The sequence below is a fragment of the Opisthocomus hoazin genome, unplaced genomic scaffold (genome assembly GCF_030867145.1).
Source record: "Opisthocomus hoazin isolate bOpiHoa1 unplaced genomic scaffold, bOpiHoa1.hap1 HAP1_SCAFFOLD_118, whole genome shotgun sequence".
Lineage (NCBI taxonomy): Eukaryota > Metazoa > Chordata > Aves > Opisthocomiformes > Opisthocomidae > Opisthocomus > Opisthocomus hoazin.
Window position 1 is genome coordinate 239,277 of NW_027448931.1, and position 17,148 is coordinate 256,424.

The 17,148-nt window shown below is 62.6% G+C and overlaps 2 protein-coding genes across 6 annotated transcripts; one reads left to right on the plus strand and one right to left on the minus strand.

Moving 5' to 3' along the window:
• Nucleotides 1–260: 260 nt before the first annotated feature.
• On the plus strand, nt 261–10,408 carry TAP2 (transporter 2, ATP binding cassette subfamily B member). Of its 5 annotated transcripts, none has more exons than XM_075412223.1 (12): nt 261–304; nt 2,453–2,994; nt 3,088–3,196; nt 3,280–3,410; nt 3,488–3,693; nt 5,602–5,799; nt 5,880–6,008; nt 6,096–6,284; nt 6,382–6,555; nt 9,407–9,566; nt 9,650–9,786; nt 9,932–10,408. In XM_075412223.1, exons 2-12 carry the CDS (start codon nt 2,520–2,522, stop codon nt 10,319–10,321), a joined length of 2,298 nt encoding a protein of 765 aa, XP_075268338.1. In that variant the 5' UTR covers nt 261–304; nt 2,453–2,519; the 3' UTR covers nt 10,322–10,408. The 5 variants fall into 5 exon arrangements, with proteins under 5 accessions (XP_075268338.1, XP_075268343.1, XP_075268341.1 ...); XM_075412228.1 differs by having other exon boundaries at nt 9,876–10,195; XM_075412226.1 differs by having other exon boundaries at nt 294–361.
• A 4,413-nt stretch (nt 10,409–14,821) lies between these two features.
• On the minus strand, nt 14,822–16,567 carry LOC142359825 (class I histocompatibility antigen, F10 alpha chain-like). The gene is made up of 6 exons (XM_075412188.1): nt 16,272–16,567; nt 15,922–16,194; nt 15,738–15,839; nt 15,557–15,583; nt 15,236–15,268; nt 14,822–15,097 (listed from the first exon to the last, which is right to left on the minus strand). Exons 1-6 carry the CDS (start codon nt 16,522–16,524, stop codon nt 15,084–15,086), a joined length of 702 nt encoding a protein of 233 aa, XP_075268303.1. The 5' UTR covers nt 16,525–16,567; the 3' UTR covers nt 14,822–15,083.
• Nucleotides 16,568–17,148: the final 581 nt, after the last annotated feature.

Consider the following 17,148-nt stretch of genomic DNA (forward strand, 5'->3'; position numbering starts at 1 on the left):
TTGGTCGAGGCTGCGGCGTCATCCGTTGCCGGGCAGATCGAGCTGGAGCAGTTTGGCGCGGGGAAGGGGCGGGGCGGGGGGCGTGGTCGGGGGCGGGATTGAGGGCGGGAGGGGCGGGGAAGGGGCGGGGCGAGGCGGGGGCGAGCAGGGCGAAGGTACCCTGAGCCGTGGGGTGGGCGGGGCGACGGGCGGGGCGACGGGCGGAGGGGGCGGGGCGACGGGCGGAGGGGGCGGGGCGAGAGGCGGAGGGGGCGGGCCCGCGAAAGTGAAACCAAAAGGCGGCACGGCGGGACCGTGCTGAGAGGTACTGGGTGAGACTGGGGCTGCTGGGGGGCTGTACTGGGAGCACTGGTGTTGACTGGTGAGCATCTCAGGGTGCCGGGGAGGGTCTTGGGAGTCTGGACTGGGATTAGGGCTGGACTGGGAGCACTGGTGTTGACTGGTGAGCAGCCCAGGATGCTGGATGGGGTCTAGAGGAGCTGAGGGGTCTGGACTGGGAGCACTGGTGTTGACTGGTGAGTACCCCAGGGTGCCTGTCAGGGTCTTGGGGGTCTGGACTGGGAGCACTGGTGTCGACTGGTGAGCGCCCCAGGGTGCCAGGCAGGGTCTTGGGGATGCAGGCTGGGGCTCGGGGCAGAACTGGGAGCACTGGTGTTGACTGGTGAGCACCCCAGGATGCTGGATGGGGTCTAGAGGAGCTGAGGGGTCTGGACTGGGAGCACTGGTGTCGACTGGTGAGCAGCCCAGTGTGCCGGGCAGGGTCTTGGGGGTCTGGACTGGGACTAGGGGTCTGGACTGGGAGCACTGGTGTTGACTGGTGAGCACCCCAGGGTGCCAGGCAGGGTCTTGGGGATGCAGGCTGGGGCTCGGGGCAGAACTGGGAGCACTGGTGTTGACTGGTGAGCAGCCCAGGGTGCCGGGCAGGGACCTGGGGGTCTGGACTGGGACTAGGGGTCTGGACTGGGAGCACTGGTGTCAACTGGTGAGCACCCCAGGGTGCCGGTCAGGGTCTTGGGGGTCTGGACTGGGATTAGGGGTCTGGACTGGGAGCACTGGTGTTGACTGGTGAGCACCCCAGGGTGCCGGGCAGGGTCTTGGGGATCTGAACTGAGATTAGGGCTGGACTGGGAGCACTGGTGTTGATTGGTGAGCACCCCAGGGTGCTGGGCAGGGTCTTGGGCATCTGAACTGGGATTAGGGCTGGACTGGGAGCACTGGTGTCGACTGGTGAGCAGCCCAGTGTGCCGGGCAGGGTCTTGGGAGTCTGGACTGGGATTAGGGCTGGACTGGGAGCACTGGTGTTGACTGGTGAGCAGCCCAGGGTGCCGGGCAGGGTCTTGGGAGTCTGGACTGGGATTAGGGCTGGACTGGGAGCACTGGTGTTGACTGGTGAGCACCCCAGGGTGCTGGGCAGGGTCTTGGGAGTCTGGACTGGGACTAGGGGTCTGGACTGGGAGCACTGGTGTCGACTGGTGAGCACCCCAGGGTGCCAGGCAGGGTCTTGGGGATGCAGGCTGGGGCTTGGGGCAGAACTGGGAGCACTGGTGTTGACTGGTGAGCAGCCCAGTGTGCCGGGCAGGGTCTTGGGAGTCTGGACTGGGATTAGGGCTGGACTGGGAGCACTGGTGTCGACTGGTGAGCAGCCCAGTGCGCCGGGCAGGGTCTTGGGAGTCTGGACTGGGATTAGGGCTGGACTGGGAGCACTGGTGTTGACTGGTGAGTACCCCAGGGTGCTGGTCAGGGTCCTGGGGGTCTGGACTGGGATTAGGGCTGGACTGGGAGCACTGGTGTTGACTGGTGAGCACCCCAGGATGCTGGATGGGGTCTAGAGGAGCTGAGGGGTCTGGACTGGGAGCACTGGTGTTGACTGGTGAGTACCCCAGGGTGCTGGTCAGGGTCCTGGGGGTCTGGACTGGACTAGGGGTCCGGACTGGGAGCACTGGTGTCGACTGGTGAGCACCCCAGGGTGCCAGGCAGGGTCTTGGGGATGCAGGCTGGGGCTTGGGGCAGAACTGGGAGCACTGGTGTTGACTGGTGAGCAGCCCAGTGTGCCGGGCAGGGTCTTGGGAGTCTGGACTGGGATTAGGGCTGGACTGGGAGCACTGGTGTTGACTGGTGAGCAGCCCAGTGTGCTGGGCAGGGTCTTGGGAGTCTGGACCGGGATTAGGGCGGGACTGGGAGCACTGGTGTTGATTGGTGAGCACCCCAGTGTGCCGGGCAGGGTCTTGGGGATCTGAACTGGGACTAGGGCTGGACTGGGAATACTGGTGTTGACTGGTGAGCAGCCCAGTGTGCCGGGCAGGGTCTTGGGGGTCTGGACTGGGATTAGGGCTGGACTGGGAGCACTGGTGCTGACTGGTGAGCACCCCAGTGTGCCGGGCAGGGTCTTGGGAGTCCAAACTGGGATTAGGGCTGGACTGGGAACACTGGTGTTGACCGCTGAGTTCCCTAGGTTGCTGAGCAGAGCCCAGAGGAGCCGCACTGGGAGCACTGGTCTTTACTGGCGAGGACCCCCCGCCATGGCGCTGCTCCCCGCCGTCCGCCTGGCCTTCCTCCTGCTCCTGGTTGACCTGGTGGTGCTGGCCGCGCTGGCCCAGTTGGCCCCGGCGCTGGCCCCCGTGGGCCCGGCGGCCGCCTGGCTGGAAGCCGGACTGCGGCTGCTGGCGTTGACCGCGGCCGGGCGGCTGCTGGCGCCGGGGGGTCCCCGGGGAGCCGCCGTGGTGCTCAGCCTCACCCCGCCGACCTTCCTCATCCTCCGGAGCCTCCTGGCGCCGGACGGCGCCGCGCCGGCGATGCTGGCCACGTCCGCGCCGGCTTGGTTGGCCTTGACCCACGGCGCGGCTGCCGCGGCGCTGCTGGCTTGGGCCGCGCCGGCGCCGGGCGAGGCCGCGGGCACCGAGTCGCCGGGGGCCGTGCGGCGGCTGCTGGTGCTGGCGTGGGCCGAGTGGCCCGTTCTCAGCGGCGCCTTCTTCTTCCTGGCGTTGGCCGTGCTGGGTGAGTGATGGCGGACGCGGCGGTGGGTGGGGGGTCCTGGCGTTGCCGCCGCCACCCCCACACTGACCCCAGCCCTCACCGGTGCCCGTCCAGGTGAGACCGCGGGGCCGTACTGCACCGGGAAAGCCCTGGACGCCATCCGGCGTGGGGACGGACTCACCGTCTTCACCGTCGGCCTGGTCCTCGCCGCCGATTTGGGCAGGTGGGCGTCCCTGCGTCCCCCTTGTCCGTCCGTCCGTCCCCCGCGGCCGGGCTGACGGGGGTCCCTGTGTCCGTGCCCCCCAGCTCCCTGTTTGCCGGCTGCCGCGGGGGTCTCTTTGTCCTGGCACAAGCCCGGCTCAAACTGAGCACCCGCCATCGGCTCTTCTCCCGCCTGGTGCGCCAGGATCTGGCCTTCTTCCAGGGGACACCGGCAGGTAGGGGGTTCCCCAGCCCCCTCCCTCCCCAGGACCCCCAACCCAACCCCACCACTGACCCCTTGCCGTCCCTGCAGCCGAACTGTCCACCCGGTTGGCCAACGACGTGCCCTTGCTGTGCCGGGCGGTGCCGAGCAGCGTCAACGTGGCGTTGCGGAGCTTGGTGTCGGTGTTGGGGTTGGGTGGCTTCATGGTGGGGCTCTCGCCCCGCCTGGCGCTGCTGGCGCTGCTGGAGGTGCCCCTCATCATCACCGCGCGCAAGGTCTACGATGCGCGGCACCAGGTGACAGTGGGGACAGGATGGGCTGGTGGGGACGGGACGGGATGGGACAGTGGGGACCAGGGCGGTGGGATGGGGGGAATGGAAATGATGAGGACAGTGGGGAAAGGATGGTGGGGACGGGATGGTGGGATGAGGGAGGTGGGGACAGGATGGGACGGTGGGGTCGGGATGGTGACCAGGAACATGGGATGGTGGGAACAGGATGGGATGGGAGAGTGGGGACAGGATTGGATGGGGGGGATGGAGATGGTGGCAATGGAAATGGTGGGGATGCGACAGGATAGTGGGATGGGGATGGGGTGGGATGGTGGGGACAGGAGGGGAACCAGAGGGACAGGATGGTGGGAATGGGGATGGGATGATGGGGACAGGATGGTTGGGATGGGGACAGGATGGAGTGGTAGTGTCAGGATGGAGCGGTAGGGTCAGGATGGTGACCAGGAGCGTGGGATGGTGGGGATAGGATGGGATGGGACAGTGGGGATGGGACAGGATGGGATGGTGGGGATGGGACAGGATAGTGGGATGGGGACAGTGTAGGATGGGATGGTGGGGACAAGATGGGGACCAGGGGGACGGGATGGTGGGATGGGGATGGTGAGGATGGGATGGGATGGGACGGTGGGGACAGGATGGGATGGTGGGGATGAGATCTTGGGATGGGGAGCAGAGGGATGGGATGGTGGCAGTGGGGATGGGATGGTAGGATGGGGATGGTGGGGATGGGATGGGATGGGATGGTGGGGATGAGATGTTGGGATGGGGAGCAGGGGGGTGGGATGGTGGGAATGGAAACGGGGATGGGACAGGGTAGGGGGATGGGGACAGGATGGTGGGGATGGGATGGGACGGTGGGGACAGGATGGGATGGTGGGGATGGGATGTTGGGATGGGGAGCAGAGGGATGGGATGGTGGCAGTGGGGATGGGATGGTGGGCTGGGACGGTGGGGATGAGATGTTGGGATGGGGAGCAGGAGGATGGGATGGTGGGGATGGAAATGGGGATGGGACAGGATAGCGGGATGGGGATGGGAGGGGGACAAGATGGGGACAAGGGGAACAGGATGGTAGGAATCGAAACGATGGGGATGGTAAGCACGGGACGGGATGGTGGGATGGGGACCAGGCAGATGGGATAGTGGGAATGGAAATGGTGGGGATGGTGAGGACGAGATGGGATGGGCTGGGAGGGATGGGACGGTGGGATGAGGATGGTGGGGACAGTATGAGAAGGCACGGACGGTATGGTGACCAGGAGCATGGGATGGTGGGGACAGCATGGGATGGGGCAGTGGGGATGAGATGGAGATGTTGGGGATGGGATGATGGGATGGGGGGGATGAGGATGGCGGGATGGGGACTGGGGGAATGGGATGGTGGGAAAGGAGGTGGTGGGGACGGGATGGGATGAGACGGTGGGGATGGGATGGTGGGATGATGGGGACGAGATGGCTGATGGCGACTGGTGGGATGGGATGGTGGGAATGGGAATGGTGGGAACAGGATGGCGAGATGGGGACCGGGGGGACAGGATAATGGGAGTGGTGGGGATGAGGTGGTGGAATGAGGACAGGGAGATGGAATGGAATGGTGAGGACTGGAATGGGGAGGACTGGGTGGGACAGGGAGGACTGGGTGGCAGGATGGGGACTGGATGGGACAAAGGGGACGGGATGGTGGGATGGGGACACAGGGTGGGACTGTGGGGACTGGATGGGGGCAGCAAGGATGGTAGGGACTGTGGAGGGGACGGTGGGGAGGGGGTCAGCAGGGATGGGGACAGTGCTGTGGAGACCCTGGGGTGGGGACAGAGCTTTGGGGCTGGTGGGGCTGGGTGGGCAGGACCACGCTGGTGGGGATGTCCCGTCGTCGCCCCGCGGGCGCTGAATCCAGCCGCCCCTGCCCAGGCGCTGCAGCGAGCCATGCTGGACGCCACGGCCGACACGGCGGCGGTGGTGCAGGAGGCCGTCTCCTCCATCGAGACCGTCCGGACCTTCGCCGGGGAGGAGGAGGAGGAGCGCCGCCACGGCCGGGCGCTGGCCAAGACGCTGGGGCTGAGGGACCAGATAGACGTGGAGCGGGCGCTCTACACCCTCGTCTGGCGGGTGAGGTGGGCGCAGGGGGGACCCCGGTGTCCGGACACCCCTGTCCCCCCGCCCCAACCTGCTGACCCCCGTGCCTGCAGGCGCTGCAGTTGGCCATGCAGGTGCTGGTCCTCTGCCACGGACACCAGGAGCTCCGCAAGGGGACCATCACCACCGGCAGCCTCGTCACCTTCCTCCTCTACCAGGCGAAAGTCAGCCGCTACGTGCAGGTGAGACCACACGAAGCGTCCGTGTGTGTCCCCAGCACTGTGTCCGTCTGTCCCCGTCCCCAGTGCCAGCACCTCTGCCCCACGCAGGCGCTGGTGTTCGGCCACGGCGACTTGCTGAGCAAAGCAGCAGCCGGACGCAAGGTCTTGGAGTACCTGGACCGGGAACCCACCGGGGACACTGGGGGCACCTGGGCACCCACCACGCTGCAGGGCCACGTCGCCTTCCACCACGTCTCCTTCGCCTACCCCACGCGTCCTGAACACCTCGTCCTGCAGGTAGAGCTGGGGGTCTCGGGGGTCCCCAAGGAGAGGGCGGGCGGGAGGCGGGGTGTGACGCTGAGCACCCGCCACCACCGCGTCCTCCCAACCCCAGGACGTCTCCTTCGAGCTGCGCCCTGGCGAGGTGACGGCGTTGGCGGGGCTCAACGGCAGCGGGAAGAGCACGTGCGCGGGGCTGCTGGAGCGATTCCACGAGCCCGGGGCCGGGGAGGTGCTGCTGGACCGGGTGCCGCTGCGGGACTACGAGCACGGCTACCTGCACCGGCAGGTGAGGGCGGCGGCGGGGCGGTCTCAGGCTGGTTGGGCTACTTGAGGAGGTGTTTGGGGTCATTTTGGGTGGGTTCTGCGGCCTTTTGGGTCATTTTGGGGCCCTATGAGCTGGTTTGAGGTGTCTCGGGGCGGTCTCGGGCTGGTTTGGGGCATTTCGAGCCCTTTTGGGGGCAATGTGAGCTGGTTTGGGGTCATTTTGGGTGGGTTCTGGGGCCTTTTGGGTCATTTTGGGGCCCTATGAGCTGGTTTGAGGTGTCTCGGGGCGATCTCGGGCTGGTTTGGGGCATTTCGAGCCCTTTTGGGGGCAATGTGAGCTGGTTTGGGGTCATTTTGGGGCACTTGTGGCTGGTTTGGGGACAATGTGAGCTGCTTTGGCGTCATTTTGGGGCACTTCTGGCTGGTTTGGGGGCAATGTGAGCTGCTTTGACGTCATTTTGGGGCACTTCTGGCTGGTTTGGGAGCAATGTGAGCTGCTTTGGTGTCATTTTGGGGCACTTGTGGCTGGTTTAGGGGCAATGTGAGCTGCTTTGGTGTCATTTTGGGGCACTTCTGGCTGGTTTGGGGGCAATGTGAGCTGCTTTGGCGTCATTTTGGGGCACTTCTGGCTGGTTTGGGGGCAATGTGAGCTGCTTTGACGTCATTTTGGGGCACTTCTGGCTGGTTTGGGGGCAATGTGAGCTGCTTTGGTGTCATTTTGGGGCACTTCTGGCTGGTTTGGGGGCAATGTGAGCTGCTTTGACGTCATTTTGGGGCACTTCTGGCTGGTTTGGGGCCAATGTGAGCTGCTTTGGTGTCATTTTGGGGCACTTCTGGCTGGTTTGGGGGCAATGTGAGCTGCTTTGACGTCATTTTGGGGCACTTCTGGCTGGTTTGGGGCCAATGTGAGCTGCTTTGGTGTCATTTTGGGGCACTTCTGGCTGGTTTGGGGGCAATGTGAGCTGCTTTGGTGTCATTTTGGGGCACTTCTGGCTGGTTTGGGGGCAATGTGAGCTGCTTTGGTGTCATTTTGGGGCACTTGTGGCTGGTTTAGGGGCAATGTGAGCTGCTTTGGTGTCATTTTGGGGCACTTCTGGCTGGTTTGGGGGCAATGTGAGCTGCTTTGGTGTCATTTTGGGGCACTTGTGGCTGGTTTGGGGACAATGTGAGCTGCTTTGGCGTCATTTTGGGGCACTTCTGGCTGGTTTGGGGGCAATGTGAGCTGCTTTGATGTCATTTTGGGGCACTTCTGGCTGGTTTGGGGGCAATGTGAGCTGCTTTGGTGTCATTTTGGGGCACTTGTGGCTGGTTTGGGGGCAATGTGAGCTGCTTTGGCGTCATTTTGGGGCACTTCTGGCTGGTTTGGGGGCAATGTGAGCTGCTTTGACGTCATTTTGGGGCACTTCTGGCTGGTTTGGGAGCAATGTGAGCTGCTTTGGTGTCATTTTGGGGCACTTGTGGCTGGTTTAGGGGCAATGTGAGCTGCTTTGGTGTCATTTTGGGGCACTTCTGGCTGGTTTGGGGGCAATGTGAGCTGCTTTGGTGTCATTTTGGGGCACTTCTGGCTGGTTTGGGGACAATGTGAGCTGCTTCGGCGTCATTTTGGGGCACTTCTGGCTGGTTTGGGGGCAATGTGAGCTGCTTTGGTGTCATTTTGGGGCACTTCTGGCTGGTTTGGGGGCAATGTGAGCTGCTTTGGTGTCATTTTGGGGCACTTGTGGCTGGTTTGGGGGCAATGTGAGCTGCTTTGACGTCATTTTGGGGCACTTCTGGCTGGTTTGGGGGCAATGTGAGCTGCTTTGGTGTCATTTTGGGGCACTTCTGGCTGGTTTGGGGGCAATGTGAGCTGCTTTGGTGTCATTTTGGGGCACTTCTGGCTGGTTTGGGGGCAATGTGAGCTGCTTTGATGTCATTTTGGGGCACTTCTGGCTGGTTTGGGGGCAATGTGAGCTGCTTTGACGTCATTTTGGGGCACTTCTGGCTGGTTTGGGGGCAATGTGAGCTGCTTTGGTGTCATTTTGGGGCACTTGTGGCTGGTTTAGGGGCAATGTGAGCTGCTTTGACGTCATTTTGGGGCACTTGTGGCTGGTTTGGGGGCAATGTGAGCTGCTTTGGTGTCATTTTGGGGCACTTGTGGCTGGTTTGGGGGCAATGTGAGCTGCTTTGGTGTCATTTTGGGGCACTTCTGGCTGGTTTGGGGGCAATGTGAGCTGCTTTGACGTCATTTTGGGGCACTTCTGGCTGGTTTGGGGGCAATGTGAGCTGCTTTGGTGTCATTTTGGGGCACTTCTGGCTGGTTTGGGGGCAATGTGAGCTGCTTTGGTGTCATTTTGGGGCACTTCTGGCTGGTTTGGGGGCAATGTGACCTGCTTTGGTGTCATTTTGGGGCACTTCTGGCTGGTTTGGGGGCAATGTGAGTTGCTTTGACGTCATTTTGGGGCACTTCTGGCTGGTTTGGGGGCAATGTGAGCTGCTTTGACGTCATTTTGGGGCACTTCTGGCTGGTTTGGGGACAATGTGAGTTGCTTTGACGGCATTTTGGGGCACTTCTGGCTGGTTTGGGGGCAATGTGAGCTGCTTTGACGTCATTTTGGGGCACTTCTGGCTGGTTTGGGGGCAATGTGAGCTGCTTTGATGTCATTTTGGGGCACTTCTGGCTGGTTTGGGGGCAATTCGAGGTGTTCTGAGGCCATTTCACCCTGGTTTGGGGCACTTCGTGCTGCTTATGGGGCATTTGGGGGCAATTTGTGTTGGTTTGGGGGCAATTTCGGGCACTTTGGGTGGGTTTGGGGGTGTTTGGAGCCGGTTTTTGGACACTTTGGGCAGCACAACTGCACCGAGCGGTGCCCAGGCTCAGCCTGCGCCGGGGGCAGGTGGTGTTGGTGGGGCAGGAGCCCGTGCTTTTCTCCGGCACCATCCGAGACAACATCACCTTCGGGCTGGAGGGCTGCGGGGAGGAGGAGGTGAGGGCGGCCGCCGCTGCCGCCGGCGCCCTGGCCTTCATCTCGGCGCTGGATCGGGGCTTCGACACCGGTGAGCGCCGAGGGGCTGGCGGGGGCGGGGGGACCCGGATGGCTGCACCTCGCTCCCCCCACCCCCAACCTTTCACCCCGCAGATGTTGGGGAGAGAGGAGGGCAGCTCTCGGCGGGGGAGAAGCAGCGCATCGCCATCGCCCGGGCCCTGGTGCGGCGACCCACCGTCCTCATCCTCGATGAAGCCACCAGTGCCTTGGAAGGGGAGGGCGAGGCGGCGGTGAGCGGCGGGAGATGCAAGGGTGGGTCTGGGGGGGAAGGGTCCGGTCCCCGCGGCGGGTGCTTGACGGGTGCCGGCATCTCCCGCAGCTGCCGCAGTGGGTGCGGGGCGGGGGAGCGCGGACCGTGCTGCTCATCACCCACAGCCCGCGGATGCTGGAGGCGGCCGACCGCGTCGTGGTGCTGGAAGGCGGCGGCGTGGTCGAGGCGGGGACTCCCACCGAGCTGCGGAGACGCCGCGGGGCCTACAGCCGCCTGCTGCAGGGCTCTCCCCGCTCAGAGCGGCCAGAGACCCCGGGGATGGGCTGCGGGGAGCCGCGGCCGGCTCCTGCCTCTGCCGCCGGGCCGGAGGACGGGGCCGCTCCCGCCGGGAGGGAGATTTGTACAAAATAAAGCAGGAATATTTTGGAGAGGATCTGTCGGGGTCACAAGGGCTGGGGAGAGCTGGCTGTGGGGCGTTGGGTGCCGAAGCTGCGTGGTCACCCTCCCGTTGTCACCGCCACCGTGGGGAGCGCGTGGCGCGGGCATCGGTGTGATTAATAATTAATCTGCCGGGCTCCCCCTCGTGATGTCGCCCCAAGAGGGGCGATGAACTCTTGATAGACTCGCTTGATTCTGGGGCATCGTTCGTGTCGGTGAAGGACCTGTGTGATGGCTGCAGTGGTCAGGTCCACCCCTCCGTCGCGAGCCCACCCGTACGTTGTGGCTCTCGCCCGACGTCACACGGATCTGGGAGCAGCTCCCGATGACGTCCCCAGCCCAGCTCTACCTGAACCGCTCCACCTTTAGCCGCCTGGTCTACCTGGCTCCTTGCGTTGCTGTTCTCCAGGGACACGGCTCTTGGACATGGACATGATGGACCTTCACACCCGGGGCTCTGCCTGGGCAGCGAGGTCCTGCTGCCGTAACCCAGCAGCTCAAAGGGCTTTACCTCTGTGACCATCGCTGGAGCCACCCCCACATTGGCATTGGCCACCCTCAACGGGTCAGTATGGGGACAGAGCAGTGGCCACGTTTCTCAGGGACCAAGCTCTAGGGCCAGCAGGGTGGCTTTGGCTTCTGCAGCTTCCCTCGAAGGAAGAAAGATGGCAAGGGACCTTTTAGCAAAGCCTGTTGTGACAGGACAAGGGCCATGGTTGGAATCTGAAAGAGGGGAGATGGAGCTTGGACAGAAGACATGGTTTACAATGAGGGTGGCGAGAGGCTGGTAGGGGTTGCCCAGAGAAGTTGTGCCCAGAGAAGTTGTGGCTGCTCCATCACTGGAAGTGTTCGAGGTGAGGGAGGACAAGAGGAAACGGCCTCAAGTCGCACCAGGGGAGGTTGAGATTGGATGTTAGGAAGAATTTCAGCACGGAAGGGGCTGTCAAGCACTGGCACAGGCTGCCCAGGGCAGGGATTGAGTCACCACCCAGCACCTCGACGTCTTCCTGGTAGCGAGGGGCCCAACACTGAACCCAGCATTCGCGGTGTGACAATCGCTGCCCTGGTCCTGCTGGCAACGCTCTTTCTGACAGGAGCTGAGATGCTCTTGGCCATCTTGGCCACGCTGCTGTGTGACACAGCGCGGTATCTACAGCGGCCCACCGGTGCCCCTTTGGATCCTTGAAGTATCTTCACTTCCTTGGAGTATCTGACTTTCAAGCCAGTGCCAAGGTTACGCAGAGCCTCCAGACCAGTCACTTCCCCCCTCGTTTCCCATTGGGTTCCCCTCAGCTCCCAGCCCAGCAACTGGGATCCCTCCGCCACTCCAGAAATCCAGATGGGTCCTGTCCCCCCGTACCCCCACGCCATGAGGGGTCACTGCACGCCGGTGTCCACCAGGACCTTGTATTTCCATGGGTCTGCTGCCCATCGAAGCCGTTTGTCCCTTTCCTCCGACGGCCGGGGCAGGACCCCAGGGCCTGATCTGGACCTTCATTACCCAACTCCTGCAATGGCAAACCAGAAGCCTTCTCACCCCGAGAGGAGCCCGTGTCTCTCTCGCCCAGGCTACGCTGCAAGGAGCGGTCACAGGTACTATCCGGCTGCGGCCCGGCATGGTCTTTCCATGGGACTGGGTGTGAGGTTGGAGCCCACGTGGCCCATACGTCCACTGGATCAGGATCAGGAGGAGGAGAGGTGTCCTCAGCCCATCTCCTGCGCCTGGGGAACTGCTCGACAGCGACCGGAGCAGCAATCATGGAACCATTGAATGGTTTGGGTTGGAAGGGACCTTAATGATCACCCAGTTCCAATCTTCCACTTCCAATCTCCATGGATGGTCCCTTTTCAGCCGCAGTTTATCCCCACAATTCTTGCCCGTGGGCTTCCAGGACTGAAGTTGCTGCACCACCCCACTTCCTTGTGTCCTCCCCATTTCCACACAGACAGAACCCTACCAGGTGGCACGCGGTCTGCACCCACGGTCCCTGTTCCGTTGGGCAGGCTCCTGGCAGCCAAGATGCTGGCCTGTAGGCGCAAGGAGGGAGATTCGCCATCTTCTCTTTGAGGGGCTGGACCTTGGGGAACCGTCTGTCCGCAGCAGTGTCACAGTCCTGTGGTGGGGACGGGGAACAGAGGTTCTCCTCGACTCGTTGGCAGACCAGTCCACGGGCAGTTGGTGCCTCCATGTCTGCCCAGTCCACCACAGCTGGGTTGCTGGCGCACGTTGGTGCGCTCCGTACAAACATCCACCGTAAAGACCGTGTGCGCTGGACGCCATCCCGATCTTTGGGGGCCCGATTATTGTCCGGGTCACTGCAGACCCCCGTCAACACCCTCAGATACCAGGAACCTTCCCCTCTGGTAGACCACTTACCTCGCTGGGTTACAGGAGCTTCCTTAGGAGGACACTTGGCCTTCACGCTCGGGAAGAGCCTCCTCCAGAGGCTGAAGGTGGCTGCCCCTCTTCCGAGCCCTCAATCCCACAGTCCCCAGCAGCAGATCCCAGCTGCGCGGCTTCCCGACCTTCCAGTTCCAGCCTGTCAGCCCCACCATCCCAGCACGGGAGCAACCAGGGAGCAAACGTCTTCACCCAGCTGATGGAGGAGACCGTGCCCAGCATCTCGCAGCCCGGCCAGGGACAGGGACCCGGTTTTTTCTCCCTCTGCCGCCTCTCCTGGTTCAGTCACAGTGACCATTTGCGTGACCTCAAACCAGGAGACGTTCATCTTGGCACCCACCTAGATGGCCTCAGGGCAGGAGACCTTCCTCTCGGTGCCTGTTTCTATAGCCTTGTATCAGGACACCTTCTCAGTGCCCTTCTGCGTGGCCTCAGAGCAAGAGGCCTTCTTCTCAGTGTCAGTCTATACGTAGCCAGAGAGTAGAGGACCTTCTGGATGCCTGTCTCTATGGCCTTCGAAGCAGGACACCTTCTTCTCAGCACCTATCGCGTTAAAGGGGGGTAAGGGGAGTCTGATAAGTGGCAAAAGGAGAGCCCTCCTGTTGAGTCATGAGGTTCAGAGAAGACCCCGTTGCGTTCTAAACTCTCTCTCAGAGCAGAGTCCGGGTGAGGCTGGATCCACTTCTAGTCCCAGACTTGGTCAATGCTTTATGTCTAAAGGGTTAAGTGTGGAGCCACTTCTCAGATTCAGCTTCCCTGCCAGAGCCCCTCCAAGGACTTTCGCTGAAAAAGCTTCGCAAAGTTGAAGCAACAGGAATTTATTCACGCGACAGGGATCACAGATTCGGAATTGCCGTTGATAAATGCACTGTCTACAAAATTTGAGCTCAAAGGAATAGTTTAGAGCTTTAGTTAGCAATGTGTTCCCGGGGGTACATCTGACAACGTCAGAGGCGCGACTCTTACCAAAAAACCGCCCCTTCTTGGGGGGGAAGAGAGGTTCAGGCCCGTCGACCCGTCCGTCCGGTGAAGTTCTCGCTTGGCTCCTCCTCCCAAAGAGAGTTTTCAAGCGCCAATTTTTATATGTTTGGAAAATCTTTTTGTGAGGTGGGACTAAGTCAATTCTTGCGTATCGATTGGCTGTTGGCCATGGGACTCGGCAGCGTGACAGCCTTCGGAGCAGGCATCTGGGTCTGCGCATTGGGGGCCATCTGTGCTTTATCCAAAGCAATCTCTGAAGCAACCTCTGGCTGCGCAACCTCCGCGGGGCCCCACAGATCACTGGGTTGACAGTGATGGGCCGTCCCCCCTTACTTTGATAAGAGAAGCACCAGCTAATGACTCCCTTTGTTAGCTCCTGGGCTCTTGACACCTCAGTCCCAGTTTGTCTTTCGTCTTGCATTGACAAGTCCAGCAAGGCCATCGATTACAGCACGTCTGCGCGGCCTCAGGGCAGGTCTTCTCAGTGCCTGTCTGAAATGCCACAGAGCAGGAGACCTTCTCAGTGTCCATCTGCATGGCCTCAGACCAGGAGATCTTCTCAGTGCCCGCATGCGTGGCCTCAGACCAGGAGATCTTCTCAGTGCCCGTATGCATGGCCTCAGACCAGGAGATCTTTTCAGTGCCTGTATGCATGGCCTCAGACTAGGAGATCTTCTTCTCCACGCCCATCAGCATGGCCTCAGACCAAGAGGACTTCTTCTCAGTGCCCATCTATGTGGCCTCAGACCAGGAGACTTTCTCAGTGCCAGTTTGCATCCTTGTAGATCAGCAGAGCTTCTTCTCAGCGCCCATCTGCACGGCCTCAGAGCTCACCACCACCACCAGAGGGACACCGATACCCAGCCAGTTCCTGAGGAAAAGCTGGCCACTCCCCCTCAACTCCTTATTTTTTATCATCAAGCCTGACGTGATACAGCCTGGAGTATCTCTCATCAGATTGGGTCATCTGCCTGGTCACGTCCCCTCTCAACCTCTCGCACTACTCCCACCCATTCACGGGGGCAGCCGAGTGAGGAACAGGGAAGGCCTTGACCCCGTGCCAATGCTCTTCAGATCCATCGCGGCGTTACCAACGCAGACTCGGTCGCAAATCCTCAACTCTGCTGGGCTGCTCGGAAGAAAATCAGCTCCAGCCCAGCCAAAACCAGTACAGCCCTCGACGCGAGGCTGGGGACCAGCCCCGGCACCGGGAGAGGAGGCACAGCCCACCGGAGGCTGGGGACCAGCATTTATTGTGCGCGCCAGGACATGAACACACGCATAACTTACAATCTCATAATTAAAACACTGATAATAATTTCAGTGTCGAATTTTAAGAGTGCTGGAAAACAGGAATTTCGTTCAGCCAGAGCAGCCACCATCGCAGGGAGGGGTTGGGCAGGCACAGCGGGACAAGCTCTCTCTGCAGGCAGTTCCCAGTGCGGTGAGAGGGGAGGGGGCCGCATCCAGCCGCGTGCCAGTCCCTCGTGGAGCGATCAGGCGGGGATTCCTGCAGGGACAGGAGAAGACAGCTTCACCCAGGGCCACCTCCCCATCCCCAACTCTGCTCTGGGGACTCAGTGTCCCTCTCCCGCAGCCTGGTGTTGCTCCGGGTCGCCCCATCCATCCCCCTGGTCTCACACCGTACCTCTGGACGAGCTGTCAGACCCCCGATCCGAGCCTGCGAGAGAGAAAAAGCCGTGAGCTGCCAGCGCCGTGCTCGCCACGGGCACAGTGCACGCGACAGGAGCCACGGCCACGCCGCAGGCACCGGGAGAGGAGGACGGTGCCGCGAGCGCCAGACAGGAGACACAACAACTTCCACACATCCCCACCAAGGGGCTTTAAGGAGCGGTGGCACAGGGAAGATGGGGGGATCGGGAAATGCCGGCAGCGGCCAGAAACCAGAGCCCCAAGGCTGCGCCGGCACTGGGCAGTGGCTGCAGCCAGACCTGTCCCCGGTACTCACTTGGCGCCTTGTCGTAGTCCTTCTTCCCTGCAGAGAGAAAGAGGCATCAGCACCCACCACGCCTCCTCACCGGGCTCGGGGGCTCCTCAGAGCGCAGCAGCTCGTGCCCACGGCCCCTCCCGGCACCCCAGGCCCTGCCTTCCTCCCACACCCCTCTGCCTCGCCAGCCCCAGTGCTTTACCCGACTTCTGCTTCCACATGACGAATGCGGCGATGGCGGCGATGAGAGCCAGGACGGCAACAGCCACCGCCACCACGATGGTGAACCAGTTGGACTCCGTCTCTGGGGGAGAGCAGGGCTGTGAGGAGGGGAAGGGGAACCCCCCCAGCCCACCGCTCCCCGTGCCCAAGCCCACGGGGCTCACCCCACGCGTGGAGGCCGGGCTCCAGCAGGCTGGCGTGCTCCACGCGGCACCGGTACTTGTCCTTCTCCTCGGGACGGGCGTCGATGGACGCCCAGGTGTAGTAGGTGCCGTCGCTGTTGGGCGCGACGCTGCCCCACTCCGTCTCCTGGTCCCTGACCTCGCCGTCCTTCAGCCAGCTGACGCTGATGGCCCGCGGGTAGAAGCCGTAAGCGCGGCAGGACAAGGTCAGGATCCCATCGGCCTCCTTCCCCGACACTCGGACCGTGGGCGGCTCTGGGGAGGGGGTGCTGCTGAGGGCTGGCACATGCACCCACGCTGGCCGGTCCCCGGGGTCCCCGTCTCGCCCTCACCTTTCCTCTCCAGCACTTTCCGCCCGTAGCTCACATATTTCTTCAGCCACTCAATGCAGGTGTTCTGCAAGTAGTGTTTCCGCCGCTCGGCTTCATCCTCATCCTCCCACTTCCTCTTGGTGATTTCCGCCGCCGCGTCCGCCGCGATGAACCCCGTCATGTCCTCGTTCAAGGCAAGAAAGTCCTTCCCGTCGTAGGCGTTCTGATAAAACCCCCTGGTGCTGCCGTCCTCCAAGAGGTCACAGCCCATCATGCGCTGTCGCGTTTGAGCCCCTGGAATGCGACCAGGGAGACGGGGCTGGGGGCTGCCCTGCACCCATAGCATGGCTGGGCTGCCACCTGGCCCCACGGCGCCTGGGTCTGGGAGGGGTGGGATGCGTACCGAATGCTGGGGGGGGAAGGAACGCAGAGCTGGGACAGGGTCGGGGTAGCCCTGACCACCACGGGGAGGGCCAGGGGCTGGGAGGCACTCTGGTTCTGGGGGTCTCAGCTGCTGAGGGGCTGGGAAGCTGGGCTGGGAGCCCCTCTGGTTCTGGGGGTCTCGACTGCGGTGGGGCTGGTGAGAGGCTGGGATTGGGTGGCTGGGAACCTCCCAGTCCCAGGATGGGGGTGCTGGGTACCATGGGGTTCACTGGTCAGAAGCCCCCCCCTGGATGCGGGACAGGGGATCCCAAGCACTGTGGGGCTGGGACAGGGCAGCCGGGACCCCCCGGGTGGGGGCACAACGGGGCTGGGAGCCCTGGGACATCCACACCAGGTAGGGAAGGGCCGGCACAAACTGGGGCAGTAGCGTGGGGCAGGGCAGGATCTTGGAGGGGGGGTGGGAACTCTCCCATCCCACAGAGCCTCGTCCCAGTCCCACGGAGCCCCCATCCCA